General features: G+C 50.2%; 2 protein-coding genes and 1 long non-coding RNA gene across 9 annotated transcripts in view; 1 reads left to right on the plus strand and 2 right to left on the minus strand.

The window, feature by feature from the left end:
• The window catches only part of ELF4 (E74 like ETS transcription factor 4), a 38,797-nt gene extending 38,575 nt beyond the window's left edge, over nt 1-222 (minus strand). Inside the window, exon 1 of the mRNA XM_074359401.1 lies at nt 57-222. The gene's annotated coding sequence lies outside the window, so the exon portion shown is untranslated. The remainder of the gene's footprint in view (nt 1-56) is intronic.
• On the plus strand, nt 33-17,011 carry LOC105079647 (uncharacterized). Of its 6 annotated transcripts, none has more exons than XR_012504738.1 (3): nt 33-155; nt 6,851-8,237; nt 9,464-13,866. It is a non-coding gene; the product is annotated as an uncharacterized LOC105079647 (long non-coding RNA). The 6 variants fall into 6 exon arrangements; XR_012504741.1 differs by lacking the exon at nt 33-155 and adding an exon at nt 16,032-17,011 and having other exon boundaries at nt 1,457-8,237; nt 9,464-12,867; XR_012504739.1 differs by lacking the exon at nt 33-155 and having other exon boundaries at nt 1,457-7,241; nt 7,410-8,237.
• The window catches only part of AIFM1 (apoptosis inducing factor mitochondria associated 1), a 28,154-nt gene continuing 18,444 nt past the window's right edge, over nt 14,032-23,741 (minus strand). For both annotated transcript variants that reach the window (XM_010968428.3, XM_010968427.3), the window contains exons 8-16: nt 23,537-23,613; nt 22,509-22,617; nt 21,657-21,764; nt 21,227-21,315; nt 20,626-20,766; nt 18,890-19,032; nt 16,329-16,453; nt 14,629-14,825; nt 14,032-14,294 (exon numbers count right to left, since the gene is read on the minus strand). In XM_010968428.3, coding sequence (XP_010966730.1) covers nt 14,223-14,294; nt 14,629-14,825; nt 16,329-16,453; nt 18,890-19,032; nt 20,626-20,766; nt 21,227-21,315; nt 21,657-21,764; nt 22,509-22,617; nt 23,537-23,613 — 1,061 coding nt within the window. In that variant the 3' untranslated portion in view covers nt 14,032-14,222. The remainder of the gene's footprint in view (nt 14,295-14,628; nt 14,826-16,328; nt 16,454-18,889; nt 19,033-20,625; nt 20,767-21,226; nt 21,316-21,656; nt 21,765-22,508; nt 22,618-23,536; nt 23,614-23,741) is intronic.

The following is a 23,741-nucleotide window of genomic DNA, read 5'->3' on the forward strand; positions in this document are numbered from 1 at the left end:
TCCCTCCTCTCTCCTCCCTGCCCGCCTGCCCCCGCGGCCCCGCGCCCGTGACTCACCTCGGCGCCGGGGCAGGCTGGTCCGGGCGGGCGAGGCGCAGGGCTCTCCCACACGTCGCGCCGCCAATGGCAAGTTGGAGGGCGAGATGCAAATACCAGGTGAGCCGGCGGCGCCCCTGATAAAACGACCCCGGGGGGCGGGGTGGAGTGCGGGGGGAGTCGAGTAGACGCCAGGGAGGGCCAGGCCGAGGGAGGGGGCGGTGGGGGCGCCCGGGGAGGGGGCGCGAGCCAGCGGAGACCTGCACTGAGACAACCGAGCGAAAGGGGAAATTGCACTAGAGACACACACGTCCCCGCAGGCGGCGGCTGGGGCGGGCGCGAAGGAGGCAGGGCGGGAGGGAGGGAAGAGCCGGAGGGAGGGACCGACGGGAGGGACCACGAGCGGGCGGGGTGGGGGAGGGCGCGAGGGAGGAACGAGGCGTCTTGGTGGAAACAGCGCCCCTCCACCCCCGGCCCGCCGCGGTCGCCAGCACGGCAGGGGGAGCCGTGCCAGGGGCCCGCGCGGCCTCTCCTTCCCCTCCCGGCTCGCTCACCCCCGAGGGACCACGAGAGCCCGCCCCCCACTCCAGGGCCCAGGTCGCGCGCCCGGCGCCCCGCGCTCAGCTCCCACGCGGCGCGTCCCGGGGCCACCGCAGCTCCCAGCGGGAAGCCTCCACACAATGCCTCACAGAGAAAGCCACTCCATTCCCCGGGGGAATCTGGAGGGCTATGTCCGGCCTGCGCACTACACTCGCTTGACGCCTTTGGCCCCGGCCCTGTGCTCCAGATGATTATGGAGCGCCTGCTGTGTGGCGGACCTGGCGTGAAGGCGGGCCAAGCGGGTGGGCGAGGCCAGGAGATGCCCAGAGTACACAATTCGGGAACGATATGCCAAACATCGCGGAATTCGGGGCCAAATGCGTCGTGCACTTGGCGTGAATGGACAGTCTGGGGGATTTCTGAGGGAAGTCGAGCCTAGCGCTCCTGGTGGAGGAGGCCAGGAGAGTGTGAATCAGGGGAAGGGTTGGGGGGAGACGGGTTGGTGCAGCAGGTGCAAAGGTAGCCAGGGTTGGGGTGCTGGGGAAAAGCTTATGTCCTCCTCCTGTCCAAAGCCAGCTGTGCTTGGGGTCTCCACTTGAACCCCAGTCTCTCATTCTACTTCCCCCTTACCCTCTCCTCAGACCTGCCTCAGCATCCACACCAGCTCTCCTTGCCCCCCTCCCCACAACCTGGTCCTAAAGCTAGGAGGCTCTAGGAAGGAGTTGGCTGGGAATTGCCACTTATGGCTCCACATGGTCTGGGGGAGGGGCCCAGCCAGGCCTCAGCCCTGCCACCTCCTTGGCAGAAAGCAGTAAAGCGGAAGGGGCCCCAGGGGAGGAGGGCTCTCTGAGGGGTGGGGGCGGCCCAAGGGCCTGAGGTTCAGCGACCTGCTCAGCCACCCGCATCTGTCTTTCCCCAGCCTTGGGAAAGTCTACTCCCTGGCACAGGACTAGGGAGCAGGAGTGGTGGTGGATAATAGCCCGTGAAGGCAGCTGCAGATTACTGGTTTCCAGGGAAAGACCTAGACGCTGGACTGGGGCATGAGGGCACCTTGAAACCTCTTGGCTACCTAAAGTTGAGTCCCTGAAATAAGAGCCAAGGGTAGATTTCCACTTTTTTATCTTGTAAGTGGGCACACTTTCCCTGGGGGATTCCGGATTCTGAAGACACACGATTTTCTGTTGTCCTCTAGCCCATGAGGCTCCCCTCTCAAAATTGTGGTAGGTCTCAGCCATCCCTAAGCCCCCTTTACCTTGATTTTCTCTCCCTCCCTCCCTCTCCCTCTCTTTCTTTCTCAGACACACGCACACACACGCGCACACACACACACACACACACACACACACACACACACTCCCATTTTGCTAAGAGTTCAGTGGTCTCTAACATCAGACAGACCTGGGTTCCTATTGCGGCTGCACTGTTTACCCGCTGTGTGCCTTTGGGCGAGTCACTTAAACTCTCAGAGCTTCACTCTCCTTATTTTTAAATTGGGGATTATAAGAATCTACCTCTCAAGGCTGTCGTGAGGCGTGAATGATATAGCCTACGTCTCTGGCGTTGCCTCATGCTTAGTGAGACCTCACTAAATGTTAGCTGCCTTCAGCATCATCTCCGTCTTAGATCGTTTTTCTCAACCCGGCTCTCGGGAGAAAGTCTGCCAGGGCCCGAAACTACTGAGGACTAATGGTGGATGCCTCCTATGAGTTGTGGTTTAAACTAACATTGAATCCTCAAGGCATGGAATTACCAGAGGAGAGGTCTCCCTCTTGGGAAGGGCAGGGAGAGAGGGTGACAATGTGCAGACCAGATCACGGTTACAGACCCTAATGCCTGCCAGTGACCTGGAACCCATGGCCTGTGGGAATCCCATAAGTTCCCACCATCCCCCACCACTGGGAACTTAACCACAGCCCCATGACCTGGGAGTTGCAGCGACAGCAAACCCCACCCCCTTGATGAAAATCTGGTGCTGACCTCGCCTTAGGGAGCTGTAGGCCACCTGAACGACCTTCCTGACTCCATTGCTCCAGGTCAGCTGGGCTGCCCTTCCTGATGACCTTGCTGCTCCCCAGCCCTTCCCCCAGCTGGCTGCCCGCTCTTTCACTTACCCGTTGGGTGAGCCCCAGCCAGGTGGGGCCAGCCTGCTGAGATCACCACTCCTGATGACAGCCACGATGTCTCTGCCAATGGCTCACTCCCTGACTTGGCAGGAATTCCCCTTCTCCAGTTGCCCATGGATGCCCAGCCTGTGCCATCCAGTGCACACTCTTGGCCTCTCTCCTTCCAGACCTGTTTCCCCCGCTGCTATCCAACCCCAACTTGGTCCCCTCAGTCCTCAGAGCCAGGGTCCTTCTGGGAGCCTCCTGGCTGCCCACAGCCTGTGGAGGGCTATCTCCCTGCTTCTGTGCTCTACTTGCCTTTCCACCTTGGCCACTTTCTCAGACCCTCTTTGTCCTCTCTCTTAAGCAGTGCCTGATAGCCTATGTTCTGCAAATCACTCCAGGTTCTCCGGAGGCCAAGTGGCTGTTTGCTTCCTTCCTCCCTTAACCCCTTAGCTTCAACAAATTCTGTTCAAACCTGTGACCAGAAGAAAACACCACAGTGCCACAGCTTCTGTGGTCATGGCCCTTACTTTCCACCACAGACACATGCTAGAAGAGTTGCCTATCAATCAGACTTTCGGAATGAGAAGCATATGCACAAGCCAGGAGAAAAGTTATGGTTTAAAAGGAATCTCCCACCCCCCATAAAGCTAAGTCCCCTCTAATCCTTTCTATACAGCTGGCAACCATTCCTCTGTTGATACGTTCAGTAACTCCAGATTGGCCTCTGTTGGCTTGACATGAGGAGGCCTTAGGTAGCTCCAAAGGACGGACAAAAATCTCTAAGTCCCAGATTGTGGCTGGGCATCATAAGGAGTTTTTGTTCTAAAAAGATTGTTGAGTAGCTGAAAAATAGAAGGATTCCTTGGGATAGGTTATACCTTCCTGGGAGACATCTGTTGTCTGGCCCATATTGGGGGGGTAACGGGGAGTAGGGTGCCCAGGCCAAAGCACAGGCATGCCAGTGGGAGTATGTAGTTGGGAGCAACTTCTCAGATCATGACTTTCATCTGGCAAACCACCTTCCTTGGCTGGGGCTCTTGGAAAGCCATTTGGTTCCCCCCGGCCACCCTGCTCTCATTAAAATGGAGAGTTTTACATTTCTCCTCCAGGCCTTTACTGGGACAGGCCCTGGCATCCTGAGAGCCCCTACAAAACTTCAGAGGAGCACTGGGTTTCACTTCTTGGAGGGGCTGTCCTGGCCTGTGCAGCCTGCCTGGAGGGAAATGACGGCCAGATATAGGAGGTGCCCGGAGTCAGTGCTCTGCATGTCCACCCTGGGCTCAGCGGCTGCTGGGAGGTGCTGTCCCCATTGCACGCACAGCCAGGGGAGCAGGCCTTGTGTTTGGGAAACAGATTCAATGCCCTCTGGGTTGATGTAGGGGGTTGGCATAGGGAGAGGGACCCAATCCTGAGGTTCATTTGCAAAAAATAAGGAAGAATTGGCTTTAGGCAGTGTTCAGTAAATGAGGGCAAGCCCTCTGGAGTCTCTGATCCCACTGGTCCCTAGCTTCTATCTTGGGGCCAAGGCTTAGCCTGGAAGATTCCCTTGGACCAGGGCCGAGGGCAGGCGCCTGCTCTGGGGCACCTATCAGAGGCAGCACAGCATCTTGAGTTTGGGGGCCACTGTCCAGTGGAGCCAAAGTTAACCCCTCAACCTCTGAGATCGGCTGGCCCAACACCCATCTTGTGTGGAGGGGCAGGCTCACTGGGCCCCACAGCCCTGTGGAGATTTCAAATGACACTCCAAAGGTGCCTCCCCTCAAGGCTGCAGGAAATCAAGGGGACTTAAGGAGGCCTTGGCCCAAGGAGCTGTTGCTGGGGGCAGGAGTCAGTATTGGGGTACAGAGGGATGCCAACACAAGGAGGCCTTGTTGGAGGAGAGCACCAAGTGATTTCTGTGGCCCCTGAGTGTGCTAGAGGACAGGGACACAAGCAGCCATCGAGCTGGGCATTCCCTCCTCAGATGGAGAGGAGGCTCAGGAGAGCAGAGGGGGCTCCAGTCACATTGCACGGAGTGCTACACATTCTATATGGTGAATGGCACCCCCTGGAGTTGTGCAGGGAGGGGGAGGTAAGGACAGACCCAGGAGAGCCGAGGAGGGGCTCTTGAATGGAAAGGAGAGAAAAGGAAGGACTCAGACTGGAACACCATGGTAGGCCGCTGGGCCTGACTCCAGGCCCTCGGGACTGGGGAGGACGCGCGGTAATTGGGAGACGCTGTGAAGGGGTCTTAGCTCCCAGTTGCACTCACTTCACATCCTACCGGAGGGCGGTTCAGGGGTGAGATTTGCACCGGGAGGCAGAGGATTCTGCTCTTGCAGGATTGCCCCATCCCACAGGGACGCAAGGACAGGCCTGAGCCATGCTAGACAGAGGCCCAGCAGGAGAGCAGGCGCTCCCCAGTTTCCCCACCCTGCCCCCACCACGGGGGTCGAGGGGAGTTGTTGTTGTTGTTGTTGAATCCAGAAAAACACAACATTTAACATCTATAAAGGTGCAGTATGAGTCATTTCACGGAATGTCTAGGCCCCTTTGCTGGCAGCAAACAAACTTTCCAGCCCTCTTTTGAGGAAGCCTTCCAACTGGGCTGCTGCCGCTGGTTTGTGTGTGAGAGTGTGTGAGTGTGTGTGGATCTGTGTGTGGGATGGGTCTCTGGAGGACCTTGCCTGCCTATGTGTGAGTCCGTGTGGGTCCCTCAGATGTGAGTGAGAGTGTAACCGTGGCTGGGGTGTGTGTGTGTGTGTCTGCACACACACATGCACGCACATGGGCTCGACTCTTGGATGCGAGTGTCAAGTCCCCCCATGCGTGCGCGTGTGTTTGTGGAGGGCGTGTGCATGTGTGTGTCTGCAAGGCGGTGTGGTATGTGAGCCTGTGCCTCACAGGGTGTCTACGTGTACATTTTTTTTTCCACATCGCTGCCAAATTATCTTCCCATCTCTCCCCTCACGAAGTGAAGGGCTAGCTGAGGGAAGCTAGCGGTCTAAGTGGGGGGGCAGCTGCGGAGTTGAGGGGGTTGGAGGGAAACCAAAGCAATTCCACTCGTCGGAGGAAAGTGTCAGCCAAGGATGAAACTGAAACCGAGGCAGCAGCTCTAAGGCACCAGCACCCTGGGATCGTCCCGGGGCTTAGGTTCCTCCCACTCCCCCGCCTCCTCCAGCCAGCTATGGAGATTAGTCAGCCTGAAATTCCCATCCCTGCAGCCTCGACTTGGGGTTGAAGCAATGAGGCTGGTCTAGAAATTGGCCCATGGTTAGCACGTGACCCCATTAGCGCCCATTATCACATTAACACAAATTAGTATATCAGATCCTCTCCCAGTCACCTAGTGGAGCGCAGGGCCAGGCTGGAGGGAGAGGTCCAGCTCTGGGAGGAGAAGCCAGCATGTGAGCATCAAGGGAGGGGGCAGGCTGAGGACTGTGGCGGGTCAGGTTGGGGACAGAAGGAGGGCACAAGGGACATCAAGCTTTGACAATAGGATTCTTTGCCTAGGTTGTGCTCTGGGAGGAGACACCTTGAGGAGGGGGTTAGTAGAAAGGAGGGGGTTTCCAGGAACAGCTGGGCACCGCCCTGTAGGAAGGAGGCCCGGGCTCTGAGGTCTGGGCGGGAGACAGACGGTATTTCTCCTGGCACACAGGGAAACCTGGGAACGTTTAGGATCCTTTGGGTTTTTTTTTCCCCTTTCCTCTTCTTTATGGAAAATCCTTAGATAACTTTCTCAGATGGCTCTGGGCATCCTGCAAGCAGGGGAGCTGGACTGACTGACAGAGAAGAGGTATCCAGAACACTAGTACAGGGCAAAGCTTTTATATCTTGGCACAGATAAGGGTGACACACTCTACCTATGTATTTATATGTAAAGTTGTATCAGGGGAATAACCAGACACTGGAGACTCTGGAAAGGGTGAGACTGGAGCCCCCGCCACTTTTTTTTTTCAGCTTAAAGGTGTCTGACCACAGGTTATTTTTGTGCCCTGATATTCTCAATATGTTAACTATAAACAGCCACCACATAACCATGAACCAACACGGGAAGGTCAGCTGCATCATGACTTCTGGAGCTCAGGGCCTGCACCGAGGCAGGGCACAAAGCTCTATCAACCGAGACCAAGGTTGCAAGTTTGAGCCCTAAATGGGCCTCTTCGCTTTTTTTTTTTTCTCACATAGCTGCTCGATCGACAAGCACGAAATCCCTAACCATCGCCCAAGGCTGAGTCCCTACCCCTCATCTAGTCCAAACTCTGGTCCCAGACCGCGCTCCAACCCAGGCCACAGTCTATCCCTGGGCAGGAGATGCAGTTTTGGTCTCAAGGGAGCCAGGCTGGAGAGTGGCTGTTCAGGGAAACCCACCCCTAATGCCCGAGACGCGACTCAAAGTTTCCATTCTACTGCCCGCGGGTCGAGAGCGCCATCCCCGGAGAGGAAACGCTGACCCTGAACCGCGATCCTTTAGTTGGAGGTGAGCCGCCCCGAGCTCTGCGAGGGCCCGGGAGGTGGCCCGAGGGACCCTGAAGAAGCGCTCACCAGGCAGCCCCACTTCTGGACGCTAGCGCAGCAGGTCGGCTCTGGGGACTCTGCCGCCACTCGAGTGGAAGCGCCGGGTCCGGGCGGCAGTGGGGATTGTGGCGGCCCCTCCTGCCTTCCTCTCGCCGCCCCCTTGCTGGGCGCGCGCGCCCTGCATGGGCGGGATCCCCGCGGGTGCTGAGTTTCCCCTCCCGACCCCCAGCAGCGAGCCCAGGGCGCCTCTGCTGCGCCACCTGCAGGCCGAACGCGCGCAGCGCCGCATCTCGGGCCGAGGCGGGAACTGGCTACAGAGAGGGCGGAGGAGATGGGGAGAGGTCGACTCCGCGGCTACGAGCGGTCCACGCTCGCCAGCGGCCTCCTGGCCCCGCCCGGGTCCCGCGCCCCGTCCAGTGCCCCGCCCGGCTCTCCGACCTTCTACTCCTGCTGCTGCACGCGGAGCGGCCTCCTGCCGCGAGCGCCTCTTTTCGGGAATCGGTGAAGCCACACTGAGCCCGATCTGCTGACTCATGAGAATCCTCCCCGTCTCCGGCACACCCCTCGAAACTTCCCCTCAATCCCTTCTTTCCTGCCCCCACTTCCTCGAGCCCCAGCAGGTGGGTAGGAGTGGCTTCGGACTCCCGGGGAAGGACCTGGCGGGGCAGCTGGGAGGGGAGGGGTGGGCGGGAGTCCCCCTGGAGACCTCGGCGGCCGGTCCCGGCCCCACCACGCCGCGCTGTTCTGGAGCGCACGGGGTATGCCCGGGAGGGAACTGTATGTTTTCGACTTTGTGTAAAACCCCCACTGAGGTATCCTTTGGCAAGTCTCCACCTCGCACAGTGAGTGCCTGTGGAGGGGATGGCGTCTGGGAACCTCCTTCCGTCCTCCTCCTCGGGACTTGAGGACTGACCCGGGAGTTCACTTAGAAGCTGAGATCTTTGGGAGCCTCCTTTTCCAATGAGCAGGCCAGGACAAGGGCTGGCGCCACCAAGGGGACAAATGTGGAGTGCTCTGAGCCTTGAGCTGCCCTCGACTCCTACTAAAAGTCCAACTGGTAAGTCGCTGAAGAGGTCACTGTGGCCTTCCTCCTAGAATTTGGTACTGGTCCAGGCCAGGTTGAGGTGGGGGTGACTTTGAAGCCACAGGTTCCCTGTTTTCACCGCCACTCTGGCCCCTACACTGTGCCATTAGTTTGAGGATTCCCACGGGAGTGGGAGACCAAAATTCCACTCAGGTTGCTTGGGATATTGGTCTCAGTAAAGGTGGCTGAAGGTCTCAGGCTCGGGCTATGGAAGGCTTCAAGCTGGAGGGGCTCTACTGGCCTCTGAAACACCTAAAGCTCCCCTTTCCCTCTGGAGGAACAATGATTCTTAAGCATCCTCTTCCACCCTGTATGCAGTTGCCTTCATCTCTATAGTAAGAGCTGGGAGGTGAAGCTTGCAAGCTTCCTGGCTCACTTGTCTCTGCACTTGGGGGCAGGGCTCTGCCAAGGCCATGGCCTGTGTGGAAATGGCCATGGACTAAGAGCAAAGCAGGTATCAGGCTAGTCTCGGAACTTGAGGCTTATATGGAATGAGGGAGCTTTTTCTGAGCTAATTATCTCAGCATCAAGTTGAAAGCTGCCTGGGTTATGGTGGCTGTATACCAGCCAGCTCTGCAGGGTGTGTTTGTTGGGGCTTGGGAGACACTGAACAGTTGGGTAGGAATGTATGTGCTAGGATCATGGCTGAGAATAGTCTCACCATAAAGCCTTGCTGGGGAAATTCCAGGCTTGAGGCCAGTCTTTTTTAGGGACTAAAGGATGCCACCTTCCATGGAGCCCAGTTTTGAGGCTGTCAGACTCTCCATGGAGAGCAAATCAGGCAAGGAGAAATTTCTAGGGGCCTAGGTCTAGATATAACTTGCTAGGTCAAAGACTCCTAAACCTCAAACTAAAACAAACAATCAAAAAGGACCTGTAAATCTAGTTGAGCCAAAATGACAGCAGAGGCAATGTGGGGAGACGGTTGTTATGGTCTTTGGGTCCCACTAGCATCTGCTTTAGACCTTAGAGATGAAAGACAACTGAGTCCTTGGAGAAATGAAGAAAGTCCTTGCAAGCACCCGGGAGACTTTTCCATACACAGGAGGTTAGAGCTGAGGGCGGTGGGATGATCTAGTCTGTCGCTGTCAGATAAGGCTGCCGAGATCTAGGAAGGTAACTGCTCTGGGTCATCCAGGAATGGATGGCCGGGCTGAGACTCGAATCCCGAAGAGCACTCTTTCCGCTGTGCTCCACAGCTTCGAGAGGAAGAAACGCGGGCAGGGAGCACTTCCTGGAATCTGAAGAAGCAGCCATGGGAGAAGAGAAACAAGGAGCAGAGGAAGGAGGGGAGATAAAGGCGCTAAGGAAAAGTGAAGAGGAAGCGAGAGGGGCTACTGATCTCTTTGGACAAGGAGACTATCAGCTGCATTCTCTGGTCTCAGCGTATTACACATGTGCAGTTAAGTAAACATATTCATGTTCTGTTCTTAGTGATGACAGAGAATGTGCAACCAAAGAATGGAGGAAGGACCATGGTTTGGTCAGTGAGGGAAAAGCCTGGACAAGGCTGAAGCGTAACAGTAAAGCAACCAACCTGAGGAGTACCAAAGTTCCAGTTGAGCTCACACATCGTACTCCCTGCACTTCTGTTGCGCTGGTAGTTCCTGTTGACCTGTCTGTGTCACCACTAGGTTAAAAAGCCATCGAGGGCAGGGCCTGTAATATTACTCATCTTCTTATCACCAGGGCCGATCGGCCCATGGCATACGGTGGTTGCACAGTATATTTGCTAGCTGGCCAATAAAACCATTTATGAACGTGTGTATGTATTTATAAATTCAACAGCCGTGTTGGGTGCTCCTCCAGAAGCACCTCTGTGTTGTGCTGCAAATATCAAGACATCACAGTCGGGACCCGGCCTGGGAAGCCAGTCACCTCTGTCCAGACACCAAATGGGACTCCTGTGCGTCTCCAACTCAGACACAGACCTTGGAGGCTCCACTGGGACTTGGTAAGGTCTTCAAGAAAGTACAAGCCTAGGCAAAACTCAAAGGGGTCTCTGCCTGGTGGCGGGCCTCTGGAAGGTATTTTGGCTCTTTGTCTCCAAACTGTCAGTGCCCATCAGCCAAAGACCACCAGGGCACTCTGTGCCTGGACAAGTCGGGTTTATTGCTCACTGCAGCGAAGGCAAATGCACACCATGGAGAAGTGCTGGGAAGGACTCATTATAGGATTTGGGCCAGGCTAGGTGATCTGGGGAAGGGTTTAAGGAAGCCAGGCTTTGCTCTGGACTGGGTGCTGTCAGGAAGCAGGGATAATTCGACGACTAAGTGTCTCGTTAAATAAATGGTATCCAGTAGGAGGGCAGACTAGAATGAGGCTCCATCTGTAATTGGCCAGGAAGCTGCAGTCACTTGGATTAGCCACAATGTGGGGTGGGGTTTGCTCATATCTGTGGTTTGGGCACTGTTCATATTTTTGCCTGTGTTCACACGTGATTATGGAGTGGTCTTGTTTTTGACTCTATCCACCATGGTCAGGATGGCCTTGTATGAGGCTAATGTGTTGTGAATCTGTTTCTGTTCAACGCAACACCCAAGCCTAGTGGGGAGTACTAAGCCAGTTTTTAGCAACACCAAGGCCTTGCTGACAGTCCCAGCCAGCTTCCAGATGTCAGGGGCTATGTTTCTCTTTCTCAAAATGTTCATTTTGAGATGATCCCTGTTTTCCAACCAGGGCTTGGCAGTCCAGTATTTAAATACTCAGACCCTCCCTGTACTCTGACCCAGTCACACCCATCTGTAGAACCAGCCAGGCAGGGGAACGTCATCACTGGCCTGAGCTGTGTGTCTCTGTGTGTGGTTTTGTGTACGTGTGTCTGTGCCACCAGAAATTCCCTGATAAGATGGGAAAGAGGCCAGAAGCAGTCTTCTTTCACCTCCAGGCCCAGCAGGACTTTCCTTCTGACCAGAGAGCAAGGCACTGGGATCGAGTCCCAACAACTGCTAGGGCGGCAAGGGTGGCCGGCTTTAGGTGGAGTCAGGGAAGGACAGAGGGGATACTGCGGCAGCCAAGCTTGAGAGGAGCGGGAAAGGGAAGGGGTAGTGGTGGAAGGGAGGGGAGGGTTCTTTTGTACAAACGGGTCTCTAGAGAAGCTGCTGGTTTTCCTTCAAGGAAGCAGCCTGCAGTAGGTCACTGTGGGTTCCCCACCCCCATCCCTTTCTGCTTTAAGCCTCTTGTCTCCAAAACAGGCTCTGTTGATTAGAACAACAAAGTCACATATGTTGACCTCATCCTCCACTAAGAGGCTTACTCTGACCCCTTTCCAATCAAACACACTTCCTTCCCTCAGGTCCATCTCTCTAGCCAAAGTATGAGGACGTCTCTTGCCATGCCTTACCAATGGCTAGGGGCCAGTACCGTCATGGCATGGTACCGAGGTGCCATCAGGTATCGGTTGTAAAATGGCAAAGAAAAGCGAAGTTGAAGTCAAATGGGTGGGCTCCAAATGCTGGATATTTTGGCAGAGCCCCAGCTTTGCAGGGTGTTACTAGCCCTGCACTGTGCTGTGGCCGAATCACAGGCTGGCTATCGAGGGCCAAAGCTCAGCTGGCACTGCTCATCTGAACAGTTAGAAATTGTTCCTTGTGATCCTTGGGGACCCAGACAGATTAAATGCATCCTGGGTTAAGTGGCAAGTCGCGGCTGTGAGGGAAGTGATGGGGGTCTGATAACCTGGATGAGAGAGAACAGAGGCTGCAAGGCAGAGGCTCATTTCTACAGTAAGCATCGCCCCACCAAGCAACCACGGACTTGGTCAGCACTTTGCTAGGGTTTTGAGGGGAGGGGCACGTTGCCCCATCCTGAGGAAAAAAGCCTCTGATCTGGGAGAGCTTACAATTAACTTAGGGAGCAAACACTAATAATGCAGAGAATTACTTAAAGAACAATCAAGTTCAAAGGCATTAAGTGTAATTGGAGTTCAGAGGTGAAATCATGCTCAGGCACTAGTCCAACTGGTACCACGTCACCACGGTGGGATTTCATTCGGGCCTTGAAAGATGAGCAGGATTTGGATCTGTAGAAGGGAATAGCGATGGTGTTCCAGATGTGAAGAGCACAAACAAGTTTATAGGTGGCAATAAACCACATGTGTATGTGCAGATGCACACATGCATGTGACATCACAGGAAAGGAGGCCCACAGGGCACAGGGGGTTGAGGTCAGGAACACTATGGAAGGCTTTGGACTTGATGTGGCTGTTGACAGCGAGTCCATGTACGTTCTTCAACAGGGGGTGAGGTGGAGGGACATGGACCGAGTGATGCTTTCAGAAGTGGTCGACTAAGGATGGGCGCGCTGGTTAATCTCCATTCTTGGTGTATCCGCAGTGCTTTGTGTGTCTTCCTATGGAAATATCCGACTGTATCATACTTCTGCGCTCACATGTCTCCTTTCCTCACTGGCACCAGGAGCTCCTTAGAAGAAGTGGCCATGTTTTCTCCATCTTCCTATTCTGCCATCTACCTGGCTCATAGTAAGCACTCAATGAATACTGATTAGATGAAGAGATCATTTCATTTTAATTCACTGAATTATTAACAACATTCCATACAGAATGACAGCCGTCAAAGAATTAGACTAAATTGCACATAACAAGGTGAGTCATAATTTGATCTTTTTAAAAATTTGTGAAACGCTTCAGGATCTTGTGGTGTATTACTGTATAAGTCCCATTTCACATGCTACTAGATGAGCTTTCTACCTAAAGATTGAGATATGCCAGGCATCAGATCCTATTTCACTAAACCTGTATACATTTAGTAAGAACCTGTTCTGGTGCAGCTAGTTCTTAAAGTGGACATCTGTCCTGTTCTAGTGTTCAGAAGAGATTTCATTGTAGCTGCAACTCCCTTTAAACAAACTCAAGATTGAAAACAAAATCCAGCCTGGTAATAATTTTCTCTTTACAAAAAGATTCATAATGGACACTTGAAAGTAGGAAAAATTTCCTCTTAATTGAAATAAGATTTGATTTTTAAAAGATAAGTAATCTGAAATTCAAAAAGTGAGTTGATTTATGAAACCGGCTTCTATTCCCAGGAAATCATCTATAAAGTGAGGCATGCCTATAAGCCTATTTGAGATGAAAGGGGTTAGGAGAGGACAGATTTCTAGTCTGGGGACAGTGGGCAAAGGAGTTGAGAGACAGACCATGATCTCTCAAAGAGTCAGGCTCCAGGTTTAGCCATGAAGCACCAGGTCTTTGATCCTTTGTTTCTGTTTGCAATAAATGTCTTTTCTGCCCTCCCCTCCCACGACCAACTCAGTTTGGGGCCAGAGGGTACATACAGGAGTTGTTCCAGGTAGAGCAGAGTCTAGTCCACAGGTTTATGTGTTCACTCATTCAACGATTTACTAAGTACCAACTATGAGCCAGACCCTGTGCTAAGCTCTGGAGAGCGAGCCCTAAGCAAGACAGTAAAGCCAGAGTTCCGGCTTCCAGGAAGCTGCAGAGCAGCAGGGAGACACGGAAACAAGGAACAGGCTTGGAAAGGTCGGGAAAGTCTTCATAGAGACCAGGACCTTCCCCAGAGGAGGGGAGAGGCATCAAGTGCTATGGGCAAGGGCAACAGCAAGCCAATACAGAAAGGTCTGGAGGGGCGAGGGAGAAGTTCAGGGAACCAAAAAAAGTTTCGAGTGAAGCAGGGAAAGCAAGGCTGAGGAAGATCATGCACTTGGTAGGAGCTCCAACTGGCTTGCTCTCTAATATGCAGAGCTTTCCTCCCTTCACCCACTCGCTCCCTTTCAAAGAGAACAGAAATTAATTTAGAAGAAGCAGGTTTTATTTAGTGATGTGAACGTTAAGAATTGCGTACATGGTTGAAATATTCACAAAGGACTTGATCATTCACACTCATACATCCAGAGGACGTCTGCTGAATAAAAAATGCTCCTTTACCCATCCAAGTTGCTGTCAGGGACAGTGAAGTGCCTGCCTATTCCACGGAGGCCTCAGTCTTCATGAATGTTGAAGAGTTTGGCTACTTCATTGAGATCTTCATGTTGCTCACCGTCCTTAATGATCTAAGGGAGATGGTAACAATCAGTATAACTCACTCCGTGTGCATTTGGGCCGCACTTTATGACAGGGCAGCCTGGGCCAGTCCCCACTTCACACTGGGAGGGACGTGTGGGAACGGCTTTCTACCCAGGCCAAGTGAGCATGTGCCAACGGCCAGGCCACCCAGCCAAGTCCGGAGTAGAAAAGAAACAGTCCTGAGCCAAGGCTAGACCTTTGTTCTGCTCGGGCACAGTCTGACCTGGGTGGACAATGCATGGCAGGGCACCCGATGAAGTCACAGGAGGGTTTCCGGCCCACACTTCCCATCTCCTTCTTAGAGCTCTGCCAGGCACCTACCTTCCTTGCTATCGGCATTCGGTTGAAGATGTTCCACAGCACGATCCCCACCACCACTTTGTCCCTGAGGTAGAAGATGACACCTTTGCCGTAGTCCTCCCCTTGAGTGGGGGCCTGGGGAACTGCAGGGTTGCTGGGAGGAAGAGTGATTTCTGAGGCTTCGGACTCTGTCTCACTCTCTGATCGGATACCAGTCCCTGTGGCCAACCCCCAAAAGAAACAAGCAAAGTCAAAACAAAACAAAGTCAGTTATTATGAGCTTGGAAATTCTAGAAGGCAAAGTATCTTTCGACACCTGCTTCAAGCTGCTTCTAGATGACTTGTTTTTCTATGCCACCTCAGTAAACACTGGCCTTCTCCATCGACAAAGCCAACAAAAGTTCTTCCTTGCCAGCTCCTGGGCACCGGGTCAGTCTGACCCAAAACTTCCTATCGCATTTTAAATTTACAGTATGGATATTTCCTGGTATCTTTTTTCAAACTACAGATGACTTGCTCTTGTCCTCTGAGGAACATTTTAGAGCTACATGGTCAGTACAATAGCCACTAGCCACATACAGCTATCCTAATTAAAATTAATTCAAAATTAAAGTTTATTTTAATTAAATTAAATTAAATGTAAAATTCAGTTCCTCATTTGCACTAGCCACATTTCAAGTGCTAAAGAGCCATGTGACTAGTGGCTAATGTATCGGACAGAGCAGAGGCAGAACACTGCCATCACAGCAGAATGTTCTTTTGGACGGCACTCCGAGAGAGACACTGGCTGAATCAGGAGAAGGCACTTCCATGTGGAAAAACCATAGTGCAAGTGTTTCCTCCTGGGCGAGGTGGTGGTGGCAGCATGAGAGAGGGCACGTTGTCCTCTGAGAACAACCGGACTTCATGTAATACTGCTCAGTGGATGGACTTGTGCCCTGGAATTTCTAAGTCCCTGGGTCCCTCTCCTGAATCCACTCCCAGGAGAGGTCAGAATCAAGGCGTGCATTTATGGAATCCACTTAGCTTACACAGGAAAAGGACCTCATATCCACATCATGTCTGCTTTCTCCCTCTTAAAGAGCAACTTGTCCTTGGAACGCCTCTAACAAGAGGACACAGAGGTTAAATAACTTCAGCCAAGGTCACGAAGGGAGAGAGAGGAGGCCTAGGAGTTAATGAAAGAGATGTATGTGGGAGAGAAGTTCATTCTGAGAGAGGTGCCTCCCGTTTAAAGAAAACTTAGCATTAAGATCTGACACATGGAATTGGAGGCAGCTCAAGAGCCACTCAGCCCAGTTCTTCAGTGCCCAGGGCCCGAGGAGGGTAGCAGGTCCTGAACTAACATTCTTAGGCCTAATTCTTGGGATTAGCAGGAAGAAAAAAATACCATTGAAAACGTTCAGGTTTTCTTCATCATGCAGATCCTCCTAGTCCCTCAAAACAAACCTGACTACAGAGTTACTGAGCTGGCCGCCGCCCAGAGCCTAGGATGGACACCCACAGTATCTCAAGTCTATGCTTTGACCAGGATCCCTGATTTCACCAGCTCTCAGACCACTAAAGAACGAGGACTGTGGGTTTGGTTTATTTTAAAGCATGACATGAAGAGAGGCTTTCACTGACAGTTCCCTCCAGCCAATACAGGAGACCCTTGTTCAGGAGGATCTGGACCACGGCTTCTCAACACTCTTCCAAGAGAAGTGCTTGGGCTTCCTTACCTGACTGCTCTGTGGCAGATTTCGGGTTGTCTTGTGCAGTAGCTTTTGCAAAAACACCAACTGTGGGCAAACTACTGTCAACGAGACCAATAGCTTCATACCCAACATCAGGGCCCAAATCACTCCTACAGAAGGAAAGAGAAGCAGGTGTTCTGTCAGAGGTGTTGTGAAGAATGACACAGCAGTGCATTTTCTCCAGGACACTGCACTTTCATGCCAACCACAGAACCTGGTATGTGTGACAGCCAGAGAAACGCCAAACTGATTTGTCGCCTGCTAAGGCACGTGGGGACAATCGTGAGAAAGCATGATTATCCCAGACAGCTTTTAACTTAACAAGCCACTATACATATCATGTGTCCATACAGTGATCTACACTGTCCAAAACTGAATCATGTGTTTACCCCCGACCACATGTGGGGAGTGATGGGTTCCCCACGTTGACTTATTCACTACCTTCCTTTATCTCGTTCTAAAACTGCCTTTTAAAAACTTTATTCAACCTCAGCAGCTTCAGAAACTGCCCCTGATTTGTAAGGGATAAATAAAATCAGATTTGAGGATAAGGAGCATGAGGCCGGCATGGGAGGAAGCAGGCAGAGGTGGGACCGACACTTCAGTTTCTGTGGCACAGGATTATTCTTGTTACAAAGTATGAGTAGTGACCAGCCTTTTCTCCACCTCCTTCTCCCTCAGTTAATTGGAACTCAGTCAGGTGATTATTTGTACAGCACTGAAATGAAATCAAAGATGTAAAAGCACTGATTGTATTAAAAGATTGAAGCATGCTCATACTTTGTAAGCACTTTGAGGGAGGGGGGTGGGTGGGCACTTGGGCCTTGTGGGTGCATTCATGTAATCTGAGACCCTTGAACTTTATGATGGAGTCTTCAATATTTTGCTGTATATGAAGCTTTTGTTAATACATTGTATACTGTATTGGCTGTGTGAAGTAAACTAAAACTCTGGCGAGCACTTTGGAGTCCACGTTAGTGTAGGAGATCAAAGTGGGAAGGGCTTTAGGGCACTGATAAAAGCCCTAAGTGTACTGTTCAATCCTGTATAATATTTAATTCTTGCAACTGAATCAAAACAGTGTTAAATTATGGCAATATTTGCACTTTGGGAATGAGTACATAACTATGATCACACTCTGCAAATGTCATTTTTTTAAAGCTGTTAATAGACTTTGTACCTTTTCTTTGACAAGGATGTGTCATATTTAAATTTTTACATTCATCATGGCTACAGGTAGAACTGGGGAGGGGGAAATGTACTTTTTATGGGAATTTTGATATGAAAAGAAACTAGTCATTTATTTATATAATAGGCTTGGCTCAAAAAGTTTTTTTCAGACTCTGTATTCCTAATGTGAGATGTGACTTTATTTTATTTTTAGTAGCAAATTTGGATGTAGCCTGATAGACACAGCTGAATGTCTTAATAAATTTAAATTTGAAGATGAAAAAAACTTGAAAGAGTGCTCCATGTTTATGGAATTCAGAATCTGAGATATTTTGTGCTTTTTATTAACTGACAATATTTCCTCTTAGCCTTCATTTCTCAAGGCTGAAATGCTTTCTATAAGGAGGCACCATCATCCACTTGATCATTTTATTTAAATTGTTCTTCTTGGAAACTTTTCCTGTTATCATCATGCTGTTCCTAATATGCTAGGAACTTCACAGAATACTTGTGGCACAGGCACACCATGGTTTTGTAATCATCTAAGCTACTTGAGCTGTTTTGTTTCTGGTGCTCTACATTTTGTTATCTTCTTGGCCACAGAAGCTCATTGGACTGGTGTCTTCAGAGAACAGTCTACAATGACTTCTTGGATTCTGTTTCTGGGACCTGACTGATAATTGTAGAGCTATGAACTACTTTTTTCCTAACTGCATTATCTTACATGTGTTGACCCTGAAACCCGTCTATTATGTTTTTTGCTGCCCACTCATGAAACAGTGTGTGATCGTCCTAAAGTGTACTCCCATCAGCTGAGAATTTCCCCAACAGAAGCTGCTTACAGGCTTCTGGAATCTTGAAGTTTTTTATGTACCCCATCTTTCAAATCAACAAGATGACAGCAGGCCAAATGGGCCCAGCTCCAGTACTCAGGAATTTCCATTGCTAACTTTTCGCTCTCCAGAGAGCTGCCTATATATGTTTGACTCTGCATTGCTGGCCTTAAGGGTTACATATGAGTGGTCTGCCTCTTTTCTCAGTAGGTTGGGCTCATTAGAGTTAGCAGCAAAGAGCAAGTAAAATATACTGCCCCCCGCGTCTAAGAGCATAGCTGTGTACTACCTACCGTAGCTGGAGCTCTGCACTATTTCAGCAGAAGTACTGATGCCATCTCCATTCATTCATTTCGTCTAACTTGTGCCAACTGGAACCCTTTCACCAGAAGGTGGCTTGGGAGTAGAATGCATGGATACGAGATGGAATTTTCCCCACTGTGTATGAAGCTAACTGACCCACAAGGAAACCACATGACATAACTCTGGTTCCATTAATTTTGTGTTCTAACCAGTTGAGTCCTCAAGGCACAAATCTATTACCAGAACATTGATTGATGCCAGTACGGCTTAGCAGCTCCAGTCATATTTTCTCCAGCCAATCTTCCGCTCACAACAGCGTGATCGTGGTGCTCTACCCGCCTCCTACCCAACTTGATATCGTAGAAACATGCGGCATCTCCTGCCTTTGGATACAAATACATTACATGAGCACATGATAAAAAAACAAGTTAAGGACAGAATGTAAACTTCTGGGGCTCAAAAAATGCTGGCAATGTTCATGTTTTCCATCCACAGGCCAGAATCCTACCTACACTATCAAAAATAGTCGAGGTTCCATTTTTAAAAAGACATTCTATGCTTCCGTAAAGGTAACTGAAATCTTCAAGGCTTCAGCTTACACCTATTTCTTCTCATTCTGCCCTCAGCAGAAATAAGATATTTAATAACCATGATTTGCAGAATATTTCTTCCTGTGTGGAAACCAGTTTTTAGGTCTAACTGCCTCTTAACGTAGAAATCTTTTGCAAGATAAGATTTTTTTGGTCATTCAATATTCCTTCATTCATTCAACAAGTACTTATGGAGAACTTGCTCTGTACAAAGCATTATACTGTCTGGGCTGCAGAGACAGACCTGACACAGACTCTGCCCACGAGGAGTGTGTAAGCGAGTTGAGGAAGGTGCGGCACTGTTCCTCACTACAGTGTGCCACGTGAGAGAAGAGAGCTCAGTGTTTCAAGCAGAGAGAACCCCAGGCTAGAGGTGAACAAGGCCAGCTGCACAAAGGATGTGGTATGTGAGCTCTCTCACCCTATGTTCATCTTTGTGGCTATTCAGACACCCCCAAAGCAACCTAAAAATCCAACATGTGAGCAACGGCGAGATACACTCTGAAATCCAGCTAATGGAATATTATATAGACATTAAACTGTTTCCAGAATCTGAAGCAACGAGGAAAAAACTTACATTCAAATGTTAAGTGAAAAAGAAAAGAATACAAATGTTTACATATAGTATGCTCATTGTGAGTGTCTACAACAAAGGGAAAAAACCCTGTGCGCAAGACAACAAAGAGAAGGAAATACACCAAAATATCAGTGGTTGCTGCAGGTGACTGTCCTTTTCTCCTTTTGGCCTAGGTCTTCCATATTAAGCGTGTATTGCTTTTATAACAAGTTTAAAAATCCAGTACACTTTACCTTAAAAAAAGAAAGCTTTAAGGGAAAAACACCCTTCAAAGTTCCTAGGTTTTCAGTTGCAGAGTCCATAATCAAACACAATACAGTTGTAATGATCTAACAATAGGGAAATTACCTCATGGTTCCTACATACCATAGTCTTGTTTGTGTCATAACACATTTTTAAAAACAGCTAAAAATAGTCTTCAAGGAAAATGAAAATGGAGTAATTTTCCTTTCTAGAGAATGTTATAAAACTCCCTCATCTCCATTCTCTAGACCCATGTTCAGGCAAAGGGAACAGCAGATCAGTCTGAAAGCTGAGCACGTGCGCACCAGGGTGATGCCGATGGCTTCGCCAACAGCAGAACCAGGAGAGCCCTACTGCTGTGGGCATGTGTGCCATTCATTTCCTTTTCCATAAGCCTGCAGCCTGAGGCCAGACCTGATCGGCAAGCCAAGCAGTTCACGTGTTTCTGCTCTCCACTCTTGGCCTCCAAACACGCTGACCCTATGTGGGTGAGCTGCTGCTAAGCTGTCACACACCACCAGGCAGACCTGCTCTCAGGCTTGGTCAGGCCATCATTGCACACTTACCACCCAGATGTTCGAGCGGGCCTGGAGCTCTGCATTTACCCGGAAGCCACCAAAATCAGAGTCTATCTCTAGCCCGCCAGTCTTGGCCAATTCAACATTGGGCTCCAGGCCCACAGCTGCCACTATGTGGTCAGTTTCCACCTGAGGACAAAATGAAATAATTTAGTCAGTTATCACAGTTTCCACATATACCTGTGGACAGAGCAACTGTACATCATGTCATCAAGAATTGGGGCTTTATGAAAAAATCATTGGTTAACTCTGGTAAACAGAACACATTTTAAGTTTCATTTTATAAAGTGCCACCCCCTCTGCACAGACATATTCCCTGTCATCTGAATAGAAATCTGCCACCCCAGTAAGGTCTCAAAAATCTGTGATACAGATAGAAGGGAGCAATGGGAAATGGTTCCTGTGTGTCTGGTCTGGCTCTCATCATTTTTATTTTAGTGGAGGACAGACAGTTCATTCAGAAAATTATGACAGGTTAATGGCAGCTGCCAAGAAAACTAATCTACCAGTATCAAATGAAGGAGTAAGAATGAGGAAAGGGGAGGGCAGGGTTGGAAGGTCTTCTGGCAGCCTGTCTTCCCCTCCTTACCTTCCGGCCATCTTTCAGCTTGATGAGTAACTTGCCACCGCTGACTCCAACTGATTGCACAATAGCATTGGGCAGCACCTCAACCCCCTCTGTAAAGGCAAACAAGACCTGAGGCTGAGCCTGTGGGCCTACCACCTTCATGACGAGAGCAGCTGACGAGAGGCATCCCCCGTCATAAAACCAGTAATGATCAGTACGCAGGCAGCCTTGGAGAGCCACGAGCACCTACACCCACAGTTCACTTCTAGCGCTTCCAGGAATCTGGTGCATCAGACTCAGAACACCTACAAGAAGCTGGCTGACTGGAGAATGATGGAAACATTTCATCTGCTGGCTGCTATGCCTTATGTCAAGGGGGTTCCCAAAGAAGCAAACTTTGCCTTAGTCCTAACTCAAGGCAAGAGTGGGAGCATGTGCAAAGAGTGTCTACCTCGTCTGACTTTTTCCATGGTCCAGTTGCTGAGGTATTCGGGGAGGATCTTTCCCATATTTCCTTTCTCAGGGAAGAGCTGAATCACTTCTGTGCCTGAGGCTCGAGCTGGGAAGAAGAAAGAGAGTAGGTATAGCAAGAGGCAAAAGCCAATCCTAGGAAGACAGGAAGAGAGGTAAAGGAGCCGCAGGCAGCTATTTATTGCACACAGGGCGATGCCACGACCCAGGCCAGCGCTCCCATTTGTGGGGCACTAGGGCACAAGGGCATCCAGAAGGCAAATACGACAGGTGCCAGAACTTGCCCCTGGATTCAACTACATACTGTGAACTCAGTGCACTTACACCGAGACTTACACACGTGCCTTGCAAACTCTGAATAGTAAGCGCCCTCCCGAGAAGATGCCCTGATTTCACACAGCTGAAAAATAACATTAAGAAAAATAGTTGCCACAGAACATTCATACTGAAACTCACAGTCTGTCAAGCTGGAATCATCGTGTGTCTGAAGGAAGTCTCTGACTTTTACAGGGAGCAGCAGTTCAAAGATACATACACTTCTGTAGTCTATATTGCCCTTACCATCTTAATAACTAACTTTCCTTAATGTTTTATTTCTAAGGAGTCCTGGCCTAGAGGTGAGAGGGAAGGAAAGAAAACAGTGCTGCTCAGCCACTCAAATGACAGCTTTTCGGTCACTAAGGCATCCCTCATTAGAACTAAGCTCAGTGATTAGTTTTTCAGCGTATAAACCTTAATCAAACTCTTTCTACTGATCCTGGCAAGTGCATCTCTGAAAAGCATGTGACATCAGACCAGAGAAAGAAAATCAAGGTCACTCCCCAATACTCACCCTTTCTGCCAAGAGCACAGGCCAGTTCGCTACCAAGGAAGCCCCCACCGATTATCGTAATCGACTTGACTTCCCGGGAAATCTTCTCTAAGGTTCTAAAGTCTCCAATCTGCAGGATCACACCAGTTTAGTCCATTGATTTCCCAAAGGGGCACAGGGTAATAATATCAGGAAATATTTTCTGCTAAATCTTTGACAACATTAATTTACATATAATATCTTCTCCTTATAATCAACTGGCTTAATTACAGCCTCTATTTTATTGATGTAAATTTCTTTCTCCAATGTAACACTCTTTCTAGTAACTGTGGTTCCCAACTAGGGGCCAATATGCCCTCTCTCCCTCAGGAGACATCTGGCAATGTCTGGAGACATTTTTGGCTGTCACAACTGGGGTGGGAGGGGACTATACTTGCAGCTAACGGGTGGAGTCCAGGGACACTGCTAAACACCCTACGACACACAGGATAGCCCCTCACAACAAACAGTTATCCAGTCCAAAATGTCAATGGTGCTGAGGGTGACAAACCTTGTTGCATTAAGAACTTAAAGGATAGTACAAATCTTTTCAAATACCCATAGCAGCGGCTGAAAACTTTCTGCAGTTTTCATATGTAAAGCATGGTGTTAAGAAGCAAAACCCCCTTTCCTTTTTCACTTAGATACTCTTTTCCCCCCTAAAGTCTCCACAATAGCACTTGCAATGAAAAATGCCAAGAGGCTATATGGAGTTCCAATGACTCAAACGCATTAGGAAAAAACAACTATGGAAGGGCGATCAGAAGGAACTATACAAAGCAATAAAGAAAAAAAAACACTAAATGTTTTTTTCTCCTAGGAGCTTAAAACCCTCGAGTGAGGTATTTGAGGTGCAGAGAGAGGAAGTGACTTGCTCAAGGCCAGATAACAAGTCTGCCGAAGAGCCATAAATAGAACTTGGATCTCCCAATTCCTGGGTGGGTACTTGGGGACCACAAGATTATGTTACCTCTTCAAAGCCAACACAACGAAAGCACTAAAGCAATTACCTTTCTGAAAAGTGTCGTTCTACTCCTCACCTCCGCCCCAGCCCTATCAATGGCAGACAGACTTCTTGGAGTGCCTCCTGGAAACAAGAGAAAAACTCTTTAGCCCAACAGGCCGGAGCTAGCCCAGACGATCCCCCGACAAAGGTGGTGCTGTGGTGTGTACAGCAGTTATCAACAGGATATGAGGCTTTGTTTTCCTTCAGCT

The sequence above is a fragment of the Camelus bactrianus genome, chromosome X (assembly GCF_048773025.1).
Source record: "Camelus bactrianus isolate YW-2024 breed Bactrian camel chromosome X, ASM4877302v1, whole genome shotgun sequence".
Classification (NCBI taxonomy): Eukaryota; Metazoa; Chordata; class Mammalia; order Artiodactyla; family Camelidae; genus Camelus; species Camelus bactrianus.